Raw genomic sequence first — 19690 nt, forward strand, 5'->3', positions numbered from 1 at the left:
ATCTCTAGTTTCCAAGTAATGGATGTCAGAATGTGGCATAAAGTGGTTTGCTAGGAGAAAAGCATGAATTGTCAAATTCCAACAAAAGATTCATGTTTATTCCATCAAAATATTAATCACTTTAGGGACCAAGGGGGCATGCCTGGGTGTAATTTTGTTTCCTTCAAACATTCAAGGTATATCAATACAATATGTATTTAAGGATTGCTAGTAAAGATACAACCATATGTTGCTATTAAACCTATTTAAAATTGCACAAAATACATTGTAGAAGGAATACACCTGTATAAGAGGTTGTCATTTAACCTATAGAACATGATCACACTTAAAGAACACGGATGGTGCCAACTATATGATCGGTACATCGTAGCTCAACGGTGATGCAGATTTATGCAATGTACATGTATACTGTTCGTGTACAGAGTTAATATTGCACCAGCTGTTACATGAATTTTAAGCAGTCATTGAAAATCACTAAAAAAAGCACTTCTCACATGCGTGCACCTCCCACATGACATTCTCTCACTCTCTCCCTCTCCATAGATACACACACACACACACACACGCACACCAAATTATTCCCGTTGAGACCATTTGAGCAGAAGAAGCAAGTGGACCCAAACTGTCCACTGGATTCCGTGTTCATGGTTGATGAAAGACTATTGAAGCAAAACAACAAAATAAAACAATTTTTATTTCTTTGTTTTTGTCTGACTAATTCACTTCAAACTCGATATTAAACTGCATGCAAGTATTCTTTAAGTTAGGAACACTATACAAATTCCTTTCAGATATGGTCATTGATTCTATAGACGATACCAGATTGTGTTATCAGGTTGTGTAATGATTGCAAGCAGGGAAACAGTGTTAGATTTGGAATATCCTGCAGGTTTCCTCCAAAACGAATATTCGATATTACTTTAAAGGTCCTGTTTACCATTGGGACCAGTGATTTAAAAAATGTTCAAGATATCACATTTGATGCATACTAATGTTCAAGATATCACATTTGATGCATATTATGTGTAGGTCTGTTGTATCACAAAACATCTTACCATATAAGAAATTTTGCAGTAAAGCCTAAAATGTAAGGAGATATCAGAGTGTTTTTCTCAATAATCCGTAACTGTAGATGGTTTAGTCTGGAAACATTTTTATTATCACTATTGTTCACATTTTACATATTTACAACACTTCACATTGATTATAGGAATTCAAATTTTTACAGTGGTTGTTTTTATCCCTAACTCAGATTTTAGAACTAATGATGGGTTTTTGCTTCATCTGCAAATGGTATGTCCATAACTATCCAGGCCAATTCCTCGTCACTTTGATATGACCTTTGTTGTGAAATGCCAAGCACAATTCATTTATTATTCAGTCAATTGCTTTAGACTAGACATTGGTATTTTCAGAATTGCAATCCAATATGAAAACTGACACAGTATGTGTAGATTTCCACTTTAAAAAGCTGAAAACTGCAGTCTCAGTTGAAAAATCAGTGCTTACTGCATAAAGACACTTTTCATATTGTCTGATCAATTTTCATGTAGTTGACCAGGTTGGAAACTTTGTATTTGTATGATTTTAAAGTGTAATGATCATTGTACCCTTAACCAGCATCTAACATGCAATGTATATTAGTACTGAATGCTTTTAAGACATGATGTTAAGTATTTTGCGAATATATTTCAGTTCATTTTTAGGTGATCTGAGTATCCTCTCAGATCACCTTGTGTATCTACAGGTATGGATCCTTTCTTCTTCTTTGTTTATTTATTTCTTTATTTCTCCTCAAAAGTTGTGTAGAGGTTAGCTCAGAAAGTCCTCTGCCTATCAATTTCAAAATTATGCCATCATGTCCCAAAGACAACAGATCTAGTTTTCTTTTTTTTTCTTTCTTTTTTTTTTTGAACTGCTATGAAAATATTCAATTTGCCTATGTACATGTATAGTCTGTTAATGTACGAATACCATAGGTTTTTCGATACTACCCATTATTGTATGCAGTATAGGGTATGTTTCAATACTTTAGGAATTTATATGCATTGGTTGGTGATGAATGTTCATCACATATCTTCCATGAAGCAATGTGATTTTAAAGGGACTGTACAGTACTGGTTGACGTGGGGATTCATGTTTTGAACATTCCTAAGTAAGATAATGAGAATTCTCTTATGATATATGAAAGAGCATGTAATTTTAAGAAGGATTCAACGTTTATTTGATGAAAATTGGTTTTCAAATGGCTGAGATATCAAAAAAAAAAAGTGATAATAATAAAAGGCAACAGGCCACGCCTTTTATTAGGATCTCTTTGTTTCACCTTGTTTTTGGATATCTCAGCCATTTCAAAACTGATTTTCATCAAATAAACTTTTGATACCCCTTAGAATTGCATGCTCTTTGACATCTCATAGAGTGGTTTCTGAATATCTCGCAAAGCGTTAAATGCTAAATCCTCACCTTGACCAGAACTGTAGGAACCTACACACCCTTTAAGGTATGAGGATATTTTAATAGCAGGCCTAATCGAAAAGTCAAGTACAGTCACATTTACAAATAATAGCAGTTTGATTCATTGTATTATTCCAGGGCATTGCTATTTCACTCAGTTGTAAAATATGTTACATCTATAGGGATAATTACCTATGGTACTGTTTGTGTTATAATTGGCATTGATGAAATTGTAGGATGTACTTGTACACTGTACTCGCATTGCATTGATAGCGATCAAGGTTTCTGTGTGACTGTGCAATTTTGTGTATGATTTTATCTTCTGTACATGGCCCATATTCATAGTGTGTTTCATTAGTGCATGATTTATGAGTGTTCAAGTGTATCAAAACATTCTAACTGCAAGACTGGGTATACTCGTGGAGGTAGAAAGAACTACCTCCATGGTATACTGTTTATATGTTCACAGCATGTGTGGCAGCTATTGATCACTAAATATTGTTCATTGCATGCAATGTATTATCTGTCATTCTGATATAGTTTTATATAGACTGCAGTGATACAGTCATGTGCTATCCAGCCATGAAATATTTCAGCAGTATATGTCCCAACATAGTTTTACACAACTATAAATTCAAATCAATCATACACTTTGCAGTTCATCATAACAATACAATGTCTACTTTTCTTATTTCAGTGCAAATGTCAGTAAGCATGCCTTTCATTGTGAATTGAGTAACAAACTTTTTATTGCAATGATTTTATCTACAAGTCCATTTAGTGTAAAAGTCATACCTACCCTCAAAGTACAATGTACAAAGTATTATCACATTGCTATTAACCACAATGCATGGGCATGAGAAACCAAAAGGGCCCATTTTGTTTCCTTTAGTTTCCCTACACATGAGTGTAGATCACAAGGCATTACCAGACATGTTTCCTTTGTGGTACCCTGATTAATAGTCATTAGTGAAGTGCCATTAAAACTCTTATTCAGAATATATATGCCAGACTGATACATTGTAAATGTAAAGTACAAGTCCAATTGCACTACTCTGATGTCTGTAATGAAGCATATTACTCATGTGCCAGGTAATGTTCTGATCAAAACTTTGAGGGATAAATACAGTCATATTCTAGTGGCATACATCATTAGTTACATTCATATTTAACTGTGCAAAAGTGTAGTCCCAATGTTTCATGCACTTTTCACAAGAGACTTGACCTGTGCTTGTAAATATTCATATTATGCATGTACCTATGAAAGGTGTAGTTTGCAGATGTACTGTATGCAAGTGAAATTGTCAACAAACAAACAAACAAGTGTGGCAGTCTCTGGGTGCATTTACATGTATGCTCAATTTGAGAATGCAGAAGCAGCATTTTGCAGAATCAGCATTATGATGTGGTGAATTAAAACACTGCTCCAAAATGCTATTCACAGAGGTATTGTTTATGCTCAATTTTTTTTCTAGCTTGAGAAAGAGCATAAAATTGTACATGTATATTGCAGTTGCTACGTTGACCTAAGCAGGCAAGACAAATTGGTGCTTGTGCTTTCTCAGAAGTTCTGAATTGAGTGTGTGCATTGGTCATGTTTTGACTGGTTGCATGATTAGCATGTCTATAATCAATACAGTTTAATACCATTTTGATATTAAACTCGATAGAACACCTGTTTGGGCTTCAGCCAATAATCACTGATGATAGGAAATACAAGTTTTTATTTTGTCGGCACTTGTTCAAAAAAAAATATATTGTATTGTAGCAAGCTGTTCATGCATAATTAAACGTGTCTGTATGCAAACAGTAACAAGAGGGAGTTTGAGCTACTAGAAAGCATAGCATGTACAAATTGTGTACACAGTTGTTGTACATTGCACAATATTTAAAAGGGGGGCTGGCCAGGCAGCAGTGAACCGGAAAGGCGCGGAGACGACGTCATTATTAACATCTTTAAATACAATATGTTTCCTGTCGTGTCAAATGTGATTTGACAAAAATTCCAGTTGTAAATGCACAAATTTGTGCGTTTAGAATCAGCATTTTGAAATGCCATTTATGTCGAGGTGAGTCGCGATGCAACTGTGTTTTGCTGTAGTGTAATTACGTTTCAAAATGCTGATTATGGTCCTGAAAAGTTGAGCATAAATGCACCCTCTGTTTTCGTGCATGACTCTCTAAACTCCCATGAAGGGGAAAATTCCTTTTCAGGGCTTCTCTTGCTTGATTTTCCAATGTGCCCAGTTTAGTCGAGAAGTTTATCATAATATGAACTCATCTCATTGTGAAACCTCTCATTTCATGAACAGTGGTAGGATAGCAAATTCTTGCCTGAATAGCTACTTCTCAACTTCTCTCTTACCAAATTTTAAGTGTAAAAATTTTAGAGGCCCAAATGGACCACCAGAGGAAAAAAAAAAGTTAATATTGAGCCCAGTTTTTTATGTTATTGTTGTTTTTGCTGTTCTGTATGTGTTGAAAGCGATGGCATTATTTCCCAGATGCTACTGCATGTGTTATTGATACTAAAATGTCAAGAGATGTTGGATTGGATGTAGGGTGACTCATGCCACTTCAGGAAGACGGAGAAGGAGAAAGAGAAGAATATATTGCACTGCCTGGCCAGACTTTCAGACTTTTACTAATAACTGTGGGAATTCCAAACAGCACTGATCGATTTCGCATTGTCCACAGTAATGGAGTTGAACTTAAAGAGGACAATTTTCTGGGTTGTATAGATGTCATGCTTACGACTTTTTTTCCTTGTTCTTTTTTTTTTCCAGGAAAAAAAATCGGTTTTTGCAAAGATCTAAGAGAGGAAGCCTTTTTGTTCAATTTGCTTCAGTTTGTGCCATTAGAAGCCATTCTTAGAGGTCTTTAAGTGCCTTTCTAATGTTTCATAGAAGGCTAGGGACAAACTGGGCTTGGACACTTGGTAAATTAAATTTAGAGGGAATGACATTCTAGTTATTTCATCAAGCTTTTAGGATTTTTTCCCCTCTGAACCTCTGTAAGGCTGTGTATTTGCAGATCTTGGTTCCTCATAGTGGCAAGCTTTTTTTAAAATGGATGATGTCCAGAAAGTGACTTTGGATCTAAAACTATAAAATTCAGAGCCGTGGAAAAGTGCTGACAATTTATGTGATGTATTCATCCTCATCATGAACTATGCAATGCCCACCAAGTTTTACTATACAATTGTAAGTCACTATAAAAACAGACAAGTGTTGTGTGGTTATTCATGATATTGAAAAACTTGTTAACAAAGAGAGTTTTCAATTTGATGAATTCTTGCTTCCCGTTTGTTTTACTGCAACTGATTGACAGATTCCCATATGTTGTCTTTATTTACTTCAGTGTAGGGCAGTTTGTTTTTAAACATGACCTTCCCCTCGAAGGAAGTTCGTAGGCACAATCTGACATGCACTAAGTTATTCCAAGTAGAACACATAAATATAAGAGATATAGGTGAATGAGATTTGTTAAAAGATATTTCGCTATTTGGCGTGATTTGTGATTCTTTTTTCTCTGCAGCAAAAGAGACATGTACAGAGGAGCTGTGTGCTGCCTATCAGGCTGGCTGTGCCCAGCTGAACCTCAAACCAAGCCAAAACATCATCCATCAGTTACAGGTAATGATTGCTCTGAACGGCAGATGCACTTCTTGAAATTCTTTCCTTAGTCCCTTACTTGCTCACCTTCACTTGACGGTACCTACTTATCACTCATTATACCTCTGGGCACGTATGGCAGCCACGGGAGACTCTACATGGCTGCCGTGTGCGGCGATCACAGGCTGTGACTTGAACACTTTTCCAGACGAGATTCATTCGTTTCTCCTCTTCTACAGTCCCGTGCCAGGTGGTTGTGGATGTTCTAGATCTAGTATCCAATGCTTGGCTACTCCATGGTGTCGGCTACTAGTGGACATTGTGTGCATGCAGCATGCTATCAAGCAAGAACTTTGCGCGGCATGAAATTTATTTGCAGTGGCATGAAATTTTAACGAATTGCCACTGGCATTCAATGCATATAGTGTAGACAAGAATTTACATACATACGTGTGCATTTTAACTTCGCGAATCTTGGCTCTCAAAAAGTCAGGAAATTAGAATGCATGTGAACATTTCTGAGCCTACAGTACACATACATACTATTGGAATATATATTGTTTGTCTTTTCCTATGTGTTATCTGTTTGCAGAAGAGTTTGGTGTGTGTATAACATGATTTTTGGCTCTTACCGGTATTTTTGGGAGGGTGGGGGGCACACAGCACAGGCAGACCTGTAAAATTGATGCATAACATGCAAAATCAAGACTAGGAAAATAAAACTGCTTTGAATTCACAGTGACCTTGTGGAATCACCAAAGGCACACCCAGGGGTGGATCCAGGAATTCTGTAAAGGGGGGGGGGGGGCGCAACTAATATTTCTGGTTCCACTTCCGGGTTTCATTTCATTTTTTCTTTTTATTTCTTTTATTTTTTACAAAAAAAAAATAAAGGGGGGGGGCGTGCAGTGGTTGCCCCCCCCCCCCCCCCTGGATCCCCGCCACTGTACACCTACAGTCATAAGGGCATGGTAAATAAAGGGGGGCGTGCAGTGGTTGCCCCTGGATCCGCCACTGCACACCTACAGTCACAAGGGCATGAGACTGGCAGACAAGATATTTGCTCACCTACAAATGTATAGAGAATATCATAGAGTAGGTGATACTGCAGTGCCCTATATCATTGTTTGTCTTGGGTTTGGTATTTGGTAATGGTGCAGGAATTCTCTTTTGTCATACAGTATACACACATAAATCACATTTCATTATTTTATGCATTTTTTGCCAGGATACAAAATACCATTATAAATGACAATCTCTGACAAGCTCAGCCTAGCCTTTTAGATAAAAATGTGTAATCAATTACTGGTACACTGAGGAATGAAAAAAAAACAACAACAACAAACCATACTGTGTGTATGTGTGTGTGCAGTGTGCAGTGTGTTTTCAACACACAGTTCTAAAGATTGTTCTCTTGGATAAACTTACATCTACATCACCTTTTGTAAGAGTATGTGTGTGTACAATTGTATACTGGTTCAGCATTATTCAGCCAAGCAGACACGTATTATTGATGCGAAAAAAAGAAAGAGTAGAAAATACCTTTTTTCTTTTTCTTTTGTGCTGGTAGGGTAGGCAGCATAGACATCTGGAACAAATATGAAAAAAAAAAAAATAATGCAGCCTTCTATCAGACTCTGTGCAGGTCTTAATCCCAGCTGGTCTTTGTTTTAAGAGTTATGCTCTCCTGCTCAGACCTGTTTACGCTAGTATGGTTTATTATGAGGGCAGAACAACAGCCCAGTAAATATAAACATTATTGGGTATTATTATACATACAAGCAACTTTTTCGATACAATAAAACCATGTATCAATATTCCTGCAAGGGGTTTGCTTAATGACATGCAATATTGTTAGCATAATACCTGTCCTATGCATTTTACATTACCCGTATCAATGGAGAAAAAGAGTTATACAATATTGTTTCTAATATTGTACTCTGCTGTCAATATCGCACTCAAATGTTTCTTTATACGCATGCGCAGTATCGCAAAGTGCAGTGGCATTGCGCAATGAGGTTGAGAAATGCGCGATGAGGTTGAGAGATGCGCGATGAGGTTGAGAATTGCGCGATGGGGTTGAGAAATGCCATAGGAGTCTGTGCTGTCTGCGGCAGTCACTCACTGATATGCTCTGTACTGTACTGTACTGCGCGTACAGTTGTAGATACACGTCCGTGTAGTCTACTGGATAACGGTGAGTGAAACTCTTTTTCATTTTTTTTTTTTTTTTGAAATTGAATGTGGTGTTGTCATGGAAAGTGGTTTGTATGTATAATAATAATATTGGATTTCTTTTGTGGTGTATCAGATATATTGCATTCATCAACATGAATATTGCACTCGTCTTCGACTCGTGCGATATTCATGTTGATGAATGCAATGTATCTGGTATACCACTCAAGTGCATCCAATATTATATAAATATCGTATCCTACGTGGTGAGTGTACATGATGATTTAGGCAGAATTGCAGATTTGGTGCTCTTCCCTGACTTGTATTTTGATGCACATGATGTCACATGGTCGTCGTGCACGCTTCTCCCGTAGACCTGTCACGTTGTCATAGTCACGGACAATGTCCTTCCTGAGTGGTTATTGTCTGAAACCCATGCCTGTGACTCTGGTCAAAGGACTGTTTTGGGAAGGCTTTCATTTTTCACATCCTGTGCCTTCCTGTTTTGCCAGAATTTGCCCTTAAAGGACAAGTCTACCTTCATAGACATACAATGTACATTGTGGGTTGAGTGAATACAGCAATATTAGAAGAACACATCAGTGAAAGTTTGAGGAAAATCAGAAAATCCTTTCAAAAGTTATGAATTGTTGAAGTTTCTGCTCAGTCGCTGCTGGATGACAAGACTACAGCTTTTGATGTCACGTGCATACAACGATATAAAGAAACTATATCAATAGAAAATTCAACATATTTTCACTTTTCTCATGTAATAAAATAACACCTGATTTGCCTTCTGCAGAAGGCAGGGGGAATAATATTACCCTTAACATAAGTGACAAGTCCAGGAAATGTGCACTTTTTAAAAAAGTATTATAGTTTGTGAAATTCTCTTTATATTTTCTGTATTGTTCTATGCATGTGACATCATAGACTGTTGTAGTCTTCTCATCCAGTGGTGACTTTACAGAAACTTTAAAAATTCATAAATTTCGAATGGTTTGTCCGATTTTCCTCAAACTTTCAGAAATTTTCAGTAATGTGTTCTACTAAGATTGCTGCATTCACTCAATCCACAGGTATATGAAGGCGAACTTGTCCCTTTTACATTATGTGATACTCTGCAAAAATTCATATCTGATACTGAATGCTGCCATACAAGATCTTTATAGGGAAAAGAAGGGACATTCCAGATGATTTGATATGATTTAACATCATATACTACATAAATCAATAGTGCCATATATTTGTCGAATTTATTGTGGTCTTTTGAGCAGATATACCACTACTCTGAAAAACCTAAAACAAAATACATTGAACAAGGAGGATGACAAAAGAGGCTCACATGCTCACAATATCCTGATTCAGTGTAATATGTAATACATTTTGAAAACATTCTTTTTCCTCTTATTCATATTAAAGCAACGCATTTTATTCCTCATCCAATTACTATAAATTCTGAAACTGTACCCAGTATGACCAAATCAGCAAATTGGTGATGTCAACGCCTTACAATTTCTTATTCATTTCATATACAGAAATGACAAAGAGCTCATATTTCAGCTGTATAAATATAAAACTTCCCTTAAGACCAATAAACATAAAAAAGAACAAATGTTACATCTGGTATATTTTGGTGTGGAAATATGCTTAAATTAGCTAAAAATAACAATTTTTCTGAATTTTATATAACATGCATGAAAAATTGTGAGGGCATGACATCATCAACTTGCTCACATAATTATTCATGTGGACTGGTCAAAATATGTCTTCTGAAAAAATGTGAAATTTCATAATGTCATATCTTCCTTTTTCCTTATCAAATTTTGTCATTTTTGGAACGTTCTGTAGGGATTTTTCTCTTTCTTTTGGATTTTATTTATTTTTGGTGTGGATTTCCTCTCTTAGAGCAACAAGTAGGAAGATCTGTGGGAATTGGCGTCGATTGTTTTCTAAAAAAATGTGAAATTTCATAAGGTCATATCTTCCTTATTCCTTATCCGATTTTGTCATTTTTGGAACGTTCTGTAGGGATTTTTCTCTTTCTTTTGGATTTATTTTTGGGATGGATTTCCTCTCTTTGAGCAACAAGTAGGAAGATCTGTGGGAATTGGCGTCGATTGATCCATTGTTCTGTGTATGGAGATGTTCACTTCTAAGGAATTTAGCTTGGTTGTAAACAAAACCTCCTTGTAAAGATGGATAGATTTAAAAGTCACATGTAGATGCAGTTCAGACTGCAAGAAAAGTTAGTAAGTATGTTTAAAAATGTTTTAGCTTTACGGTAATTAGGCTGTTTTTGTGTATCTGACAGCCAATTGGAATCATGTTTCTTTATAATTTTTTACAAACCTTGTGTGGTAGAGTGTTTTCCAACTGACTTTGAACTTGATTCTGAGTGTGCATTGTTGACAATTAACATATCTTATGAGGAAGTGCAACTTTGCTTGACCTTTTCTTCTTTTTTCTTCACCTTTGCCAGTGTAAATGTTGCATGGTCAGATAAACATTTGCTACCTATTCAGTGTATGTATGTAAAGTACTCTGGTATGTTTACTTCTTTATGAGCTGCTTGTTTGAATGACAGGTCATGGGATGTATTATATAATAAACTCACAGCTATTGAGTGGAACCCTGCTCTCAGTTTGTGGCTGGCAAGCACGTACTTTACTCATTCTAGAGCCTGAACAACTTGGTGTTCATTCATGCATGTCAAAGAAAATATTTCAAAGAAAATGAAAAGTTTTATTTCTATAGTTTTCTCCTTCCAAAATTCATAGAGCTGTTCATGTATTTATTTTTAATATGTGCTATATAAATATGGTTCATTAATATCATTATCATCATTATTTGCATAGTTACATTCAGCTGTCCTTGATGCTAGTAAAGATGTAGTATTTGTTATCAGAATAATGTGCATTCCTAGATTTTTTTTAAAACATTTTTTCAGTTAAAAAAAAGATTTAAAATCTTTAAACTCGTGTGAAATGATAAACTCTTAACTGAAAAAAAAAATGCATTGGTACTTATGCTTTTATTGTATGAGACATTTTCAATAGTCTTATCCATGGTACTCAAATGTGTATCTATCCAAACCACTAATAATGAAAAAGAGGGAAAAGCTCTTCATGTAATGCATAAAAGGTGTTAGTTAACGTAATTGAAACATAGTTGCTACTTCCAAAAGATGACTCATTGACCATTTGTTAACTATACCCTGCACATACTGGGGTATAAAAAGCAAATTACTCCTGCCAGGCTGGTTCTGTTCATTAATGAAACACCTACAGCTGTAGCTCCCTCCTTTCCTGTCACTTACCCACCCACCCACCATTTCTAGACCTGCACCGTCCATGATCTATAAGGAATTAGGCTTTCCCCACAGCACCGCATAATGCGTCCAAATTGAAGCCCAACAATCAGGGGCAGAAATGCAGGAATTATGTTTCCCAGCAGACGTATGAAATATTATACAGCCGGTGGCATGTGCGCTCGGGCACACTCAGGCTGCACAAAGCCTAATTGCAGTCTGCCTGAGCTGAAGGTATACCTGAGTACAGTTCTCTCCCCCCCCCCCCCCCCCCCCCCGCAATGCTACTTTCTTTTGTCATTTCACAAGTACAAGAAATAATAAATGGCAAACCCCACATGACTTTTGAGTTGGATGCAAATTGCTAACAAGTAAGCCAGGCAATGTAGACACCAACTATCAGATTTTTGATGAAGATCTTAAAGCCAATGTCGAGTACAATACTGTATTAAAATCTGTAGGATCTTCATTCATCTGATTAGTTGTGTAGATGGATGTATGTATGCTGCATATGAATGAAGGCCTACATGTATGTACAGCTGTATATCATGTCCATCTCTGTCTGTATATATGCATGTGTGTGAATAAAAGTAGAAAGGCAAAAATATGCCCCATTAAGTACAGCAAGGTATATCAATGGGTGCCAACATGCAGATGTGTGATTCATGTTGCCATTATTCCAAGTGCGTAGTGCGTGATGGGACCGATAGTGTGATAGGCCATATGCTGAGTAGCCAGGTGCTTTCATAAATTTCCTTTGGAACCATAAAAAGTCCTATCTACCAAAAGATACTCAATACATTACATGTGTATATTCTTGACACTGAAGTTGGAATGGTTGTTGCAAGCTATGTGCGGCAAGTCTTGGGCAAGTTGTTGTTGTTTTTTGTCGATAGGAACGACCGTCATTAAAGAGGTATTTATGACATTTGCATATTTATATGTATACAGCTGTATCAAAACATGCCAGTTTGTGTTTGGAGGTTGCATCTTGCAAAGTTGAGATTGGTGATTGCAGACAACAGTATGTTGCAATATCATCCTTACAATCAGTGTACATGTACAATGTATTACAGTATACTTGCTGTCTTCTTTCTCCACAAGGTGAACAATCTGTCAAGCTGCAGTATCGATGTGGTTTCAGTAAGAGAAGAAAATGAACTTGTCAGTGTACATGCCTATGGTTCTAAGAATTCTCTTTGTGCTCATAAAAGTCCCCATGCAGGACGTCTGGCAGCAAGGAATGACTGATGGCTGAAGTGTACAAGTATGATACCAGTGCCATGGAGACCATTGCACAGCATTTATACCTTTGCCACATTATTCACTGTAATGCATTGTAACATTGGAACTCTATTGTAAAAGTTAAGGATATCATGTGAGAAACAGAATGGAGAATGATAGGGGGGGGGGGGTGGAGGGGGATGGCTGATTTTTCAAACAGAAATGGGCCATTCAAACCACAAAAGGATTATTCTGTGTTCTCCATGACAACTTCCAAAAGGCCAGTCCCAATTAAAACAGAGGTACTCAACTTGATCTTCCAGGTACTGATAACCACTGTGGCAGTGAAATTTGTGCTTTTGTTTTTGGATTAGCACATCAGGTAGTGTGCTCTGCTGGTCAGTCAGTGGGGATTGTCCTGAATCTAACTGTCGTTGATTAGGAATTATGTAATCTTTTTAATTGCTGCAGTGCTGCAATTTCGTACACTATGTGGGACTCTCACACACTTTGTCAACTGTGTGGTTTGTCTGAGTAACATAGTTTAGCTTTCAAGGTTGGGGGAAATGAACAGTCGTAATACAAGTTGAAGAACCGCGTAATTGAGTTTCTGCAAAGTGCATCGATAGGCACTTTCAAAGATAAAAGTGATAATTTGAATTCTGTGAATACTTTTATCAACTCTTACGCGGAAATTTCATTGTGCCTGCCTCAATTGGCATCAGATTCACGTTGTGCTACTTCGATTGTACCCGACGTCTTGAGCCAAATTTCCATGGATGCTTGGCAAGCTTTCAAGAATAAATGGCTCTGCCTTATAATGTGCAGGACGTTTGCCACAGTCACAGACAACAGATGGAAGACGGTACCGAGTGCAGAAAAATACTGACTTTCAGTACACCACAGCCGAACAATGCTGTTGCAGCCCATGGTCTTTATGTAGCACCTCGTTCACGATTGGGTAGGTTTGATCCGAAGGTGGTTGGATGTTACGACAAGGATTCCAAGAAAGCAGAGGGTAGCTCCAAGAATCAGTCTTGTTGAGGTCTCATTCCTGAACAAGTTTTGGCAGCTGGATCTACAAACGTTATCCCCACTTTGGGAGGCAGATGGTATTGATTGAAGAAATATAATTGAAGGTGGAAGAGGTAGCTTTTAATTCAATGCAGAGCATGTAGACTACTCACTAGCAACTTCCCACTGTCGAGTACACTGGGATTGAACGATTCTCTAGAAGGAGAGAGCAGCTTTAACCCTTCTTGGGCCATTGGCTAAAAAATGCCATTGACATTGCATGTGAACATGTTGCCAACAGTAGTGATGGGGTTAAAGGAAAAATCCATCCTGTTGAAATGTTGCTTTTTATGTAAACAGGTAAATCAGAGGAGTCAGTCAGTGAAAATGTGGAGAAAAAAAAATCAGACACATAAAAAAGAAAATCATGAATTTTTAAAGTTTAGTGAATATGATGAATTTGCCTTCTCTTTGTTTGATTTAGGTGTTCAGCACTCGGCTCTCCATTCAGTATAATTATACACAAAGGTACACATATTTTCATTTCTCTCCTGAGATATATTTGTGTAAGACCTGTTCTTGGTATGTAATTAGAGTAATATGTCTTTTTGTGTTCTCCCCAGCAAATAGGGACTGTCTGTAACCACAAACGTCAGGAAGCTGAAAATTACAAAACAAATGGAGAGAGTGCTCTGCTCAACTCCAAGATCATACAGAATTGCCCATTTGTCTCGAATACTGTCTAAAGTTTCTGTTCATGCCTTCGTTTATGTGTTTTGCTTTTTTCCCAAATTTTTTTTCAATGATCCACTTTTCAGATTTTTGGTTTTATCATGCAAAGCAACATGTAATATCAGGATGGAATTTCCCTTTAACCCAGTGAAGACTAGCCCCAAGTATACTTGTCCAGGTGTCTACTGGAATTGTGTCTCTGAAAAGGCAAAATGAGCTCATCCTCGTTGGGTTGATTATCATTGTTTTGGAGAAGCCGAAGGGGGCGTCATCTGTCCCCTGTGCAATACTGATGATGATTATAGCCAGTGATGATGATGTTAAAATTCACATTGATAAACTTATATAAAAGGCATATATTTAACTTCTAAGTAACACAGGCGCCTTAACCCGTTGAGGACGGACTGATTTTGCTACAACACGCATTTCCCATAGACACCTGCCCGAGTATACTCGGGACTCGTCCTCAACGGGTTAAAATAACTCTTCCCATCTAGTGACACAGGCAATCAATATCGAGCTTGTCCAGTGTCTAACTGGTAATATATAATTACAATATTTGCCATCATACCTGGGTAAAAGAAGGAAAGTCAAATCTACAGAATTTGAATGCTACGGTGGGAATATTTCATATCATGTTCTGCTTCAAAAACATCACCACCACCACAGTCAATGCAATTAAACCAAAAAGTGAAAGGACATGTGGTACAGATTTTTACCAGATATTTGCTCTACACAAATATTTGATGTCATGTGACTTCTGTCGTTTGACATCAGGTCATCTTGAGAAGCCATGATTACTCTCCCGTTGTCTTTCTTCGGCACATGCCAATGGAATGGCAAAAGTTGACGCAACCTGACCTAAATTCTGCCCGACAGGAGCTGCGTGCTGAAGAACTCATAAGAATCAGGACTGGGAGTGAAATGTGTGGCAAATGAAAAAAGTGTGAGAAGAAATTAAAAAAATGAAACAAACAAACAAGAAAAGAAAAGCCAGAGGTTGTTGTTGTTTTAGGAAGTAGTCATGATGAAGAAATAGATGAGCTTACCAGGAATGGTATAATCATCAGATGGCAGTTCACACATAAGCTGCAGATGGAGAGGGAAGAAAAAGTGCACTTGAATAACCACTGTATTCAGGACTTGGCATCTAGGCATCCTACGTCAGAGCTCCAGTGTGCAAAGCAAATACTGCGTTATGGGGAGGGGTTGTTATGATACTGCGTTATGGGGAGGGGGTGTTAAAGGGATGGTATAGTTTGGTTGATGTGAGGATTCAGTTTTTAACTTTTTGTGAGATGCTTAGAAACCACTATATCAAATGTTAAAAAGCATATAATTCTAAGAGGAATTCTAAGTTTATTTGATGAAAATTGGTTTTGAAATGGTTGAGATATCCAAAATAAAGTAAAACATAGCAATCCTAATAAAAGGTGGGTCCCATCCATTATGAGAATTCTTTTGTTTTGGATACCTCAGCCATTTCCAAACCAATTTTTATCAAATAAACTTGGAATCCCTCTTAGAATTATATGCTCTATCATATTTCATAAGAGGTTTCGTATTATCTATTAAAAAAAAAAAGCATCATCAAAAAAACGTAGGAAACCTGACGCTCCATCTCAACGGAATCTGTACCATCCCTTGAGGGGTTATGGTGGGATGGCTGCTGTATATCAGCAAATTCATCCCGTGCAACCTTGATGCTTTGGTGTAGTTAATCAGGAACAAACCATGCTCCATCATTGTCAAGGGTCTTGGACAATTTGGCTGGAAAAGGCACTGAAGGAAGGAGTAGGGGTGGGGTGGGGGAGCGGTGTGGAGTACAAGATACTGCAGACTTCAAGGTAATGAGCACCGCTACTGTGTTTGCTCAGGATCCCGGCTCCTGCTTGAGATAGAGTCCCATGTAACATGGCCAGTGTAACGTCAGAATCATGCAATGGCATTCAGGAGGTCGAATTAAATAAAATCAAAACCACAGACAGTTGATCAAATGAATTTGGCATTGATTATGTCTAGCAGAGTGTACAAACTACAAGCATCTATACAATCCTTCTTGAAGAAGCGAACCTACGTCATGTCTGATATTGCCATTTACATTTTATGTATTTTCAATACACACATACAGTAAGTAACTGGCATGCAGACAAGTCGTAAATGCCAACGGTTGGGTCTCTGAAATGCATCTTGACTTGAACTTTTGCTAAAGTATGCTTGTTTTAGAGCCTTTCTGTCTGTAAATGAATGATATACAAGCCTGTATGTTGTACTGAAACTGAGCACTTGAGTCTTATCTGCCTCCGTGTACATCCAAGCATTTTCCGCATCAGGAATATACAAACGCATGGAATATATGCAGACACTGTAATTTCTCATTGACTCAGCAAACCTGGGAAAGAGTGTTGAATGCGCTTGTGTGCACTGAATCTATTGGTCATGAGACTTCCATTGTGCATCTCATTGTTAGATTTAACTCTGAATAAGTATTACTCGAGGAGAAATTGTGCTGCCAGGTTATGGAATAAATGCTCTCATTCTTGTGGACAAGATACGGATGCCCTTCGATATTGCTTTTTCTCATGAAAGGCAAGCCGGTCCTTCTTCCCATTCTGTGCCTATTAAAGGAAACTGGATGGAGGGATGGTGAAAAAAAAATGTCATTACAGAGGGAGGATTTGTGAATGAATGTGCATGCCTACAGATTGTTGTTGAACTGTTGGCTGTTTGTGGAAAGCAACTGGTGAATTATGTGGAAGCGAGGTTCAGCTGAGATATAAGAGGCCAGTGAAGGTTTATTTTGGCATCGTCTTTTATCAGCCTCACATACATGTAAATCAAGGCTGAGATATGACAAGAGCTCTGCATTAAGGAATTCATCATGGATCTGTTAAGCATTTACCATGCAATCTTTTATGTTTTATGTTTTATGTCAAAGAAAATCTCAAGTTGAATGAGAAGAAAATAATTTTCTGCGAAACTGTTTTTCTTTCTAGAATTAACATTTTCTCAAAAGTTCGATCATAAATGTATATGTACATATATCGGAAACAAACAGACAAATGAACAAACAAACAAACTTCTGACTACTGAAGTGTGATATGATGGACCTTAAAGGACAAGTTCACCTTCATAAACATAAGGATTGAGAAAATGCAGCAATATTAGTAGAACACATCAGTGAAAGTTTGAGGAAAATTGGACAATCGATGCTAAAGTTATGAATTTTTAAAAATTTTGTGTTGGAACTGCGGGACGAGGAGACTACTACAGCTTGTGATGTCATATGAGTACAACAGTATAAAGAAAATGTAAAGAAAATTCAACATATTTTCATTTTTTTCGCATAATAAAAGAGCATTTGACTTGCCTCTTTCTAAAGGTAGGTGGAATAATATTACCCATGACATATGTCGGTAACGAGTCAAGGGAATGTGTACTTTTTTCAAAAGATGAAATTTTGTGAAATTCTCTTTATATTTTCCTTATATTGTTGTACGCATGTGACATCGTACACTGCAGTAGTCTTCTCATCCAGTGGTTACTGCACAAAAACTTCAAAAATTCATAACTTTTGAACGGATTGTCCGATTTTCCTCAAACTTTCAATGATGTGTTCTACTAATATTGCTACATTTTCTCAATCCTTATGTTTATGAAGGTGAACTTGTCCTTTAATGGACCTATTGTGTAATATCAATCATACCAAAAAAACAAAAAAAAACAACAAAAAACCAAACACACATCTTTCTTTACAACAGGTAGCCTGTATTTTACAAATTCGTGAACTGACCAGTTCGTTTGTATTGTAGAGAAGTCATCTATGAATATCTTGTCATGCTGCATTTCAACACACAAAAAGAAGTATTCTGATTTGAATATTTGACATAATACACAATATGTATACATTTAAGCGTGAATATAAGAATGTATGTTCATAATGTAACTTTTATGTGTCCTTGCACACAAACACACAAATAAACACACACAAAGAAAAGAATGTCATGCTTTGTAAGTAGACCCTATATAGACAATAGTGAGGCTTGGTCTTTGCAAGTAGATAATAGTGAGTCTTGGTACACAGAAATCGTATACATACACACCGCTGACAGACCTGGCGATGTCTGCACATAGCATTAGGACATGACTTGGGATGATGACTCATACACGGTGTCTTAGGGGAAATCCACCCCGGTGCACTCTTGCTTACATCTTGGCATTTCTAGGGATATGTTCGCTCTTCTGCATCCTTCCACACACTCGACTGTCTTCCATTTCTCCTCCTTGATCTCTCCTCATAGTCTTCTATTTGTGTCTTTGCACTGATTGTCTGGATAAATATCAGGTTATGAATCAGTGAGAACATTTCACCAATAAGTTTGCATTTGAATCGTAAATGGAAGAAATAGAAGTCATTACATCATAATTGTGAAGACATTTTTCTATCTCTGTATTTCATGTTCACACCTTCCATTCCTATTTTTTCTCTGTCTCTGTCTGTCTGTCTGTCTGCCTGTCTGTCTCTCAGTCTTTGATTATCTAGCTGCATTGTTTGGCAAGTATCAGTTTCTGCCTACATAGACATTTAAGTGAGAAACTTTTGCTTGACTAGTAAATAATGAGGTGATCAATGGGTTCCGTGGCATTTGCTCCCATGAAATGGCACTGAAAGAGTTGATCTAGCTGCAATACCTCGTTATTCACCTGAGGAAGCTTAGCGTACAATTCATACATCAGTTTAACAGTATAGTCTCACATGTCTCTCATGACAAAGAAACGGGAAGATTCTGGAGTCTTCAAATTAAATGTTAACATTGCATTTCATTTGATATTTATGTATTCTTTTGAAGGAATGCATTTGGCAGCAGGCTGAAAAAAAAATGACAATTTGCTTTTCCGTGGGCCAGGATGGTGCATTCTTGAGTTAACAATTTACCTCAGCAACAAACAGAGAATGTGATTACAGGTGAGGATGCAGTGTTGAAAGGGGTAGAGAAAACGAATGCCTGGGAAGGCAAGTGTCGTACGGATTCAAAGGGGAATAAAACCCAACAGATGGATTGAGTGAATGCAGTAATATTAGTAGAACAAATCAGTGAAAGTTTGAGAAGAAACAGACAATCCTTTATAATTCTTTAATAAAAAAAAAAAAAAAATGTGTACT

At 37.2% G+C, this 19690-nt stretch overlaps 1 protein-coding gene across 1 annotated transcript in view; it reads left to right on the forward strand.

The window, feature by feature from the left end:
• The window catches only part of LOC140227593 (uncharacterized), a 127856-nt gene that overhangs the window by 2319 nt on the left and 105847 nt on the right, over window positions 1-19690 (forward strand). The window contains exon 2 of the mRNA XM_072308045.1: window positions 5995-6092. Coding sequence (XP_072164146.1) covers window positions 5995-6092 — 98 coding nt within the window. The remainder of the gene's footprint in view (window positions 1-5994; window positions 6093-19690) is intronic.

Source organism: Diadema setosum, chromosome 1 (genome assembly GCF_964275005.1).
Source record: "Diadema setosum chromosome 1, eeDiaSeto1, whole genome shotgun sequence".
NCBI lineage: Eukaryota > Metazoa > Echinodermata > Echinoidea > Diadematoida > Diadematidae > Diadema > Diadema setosum.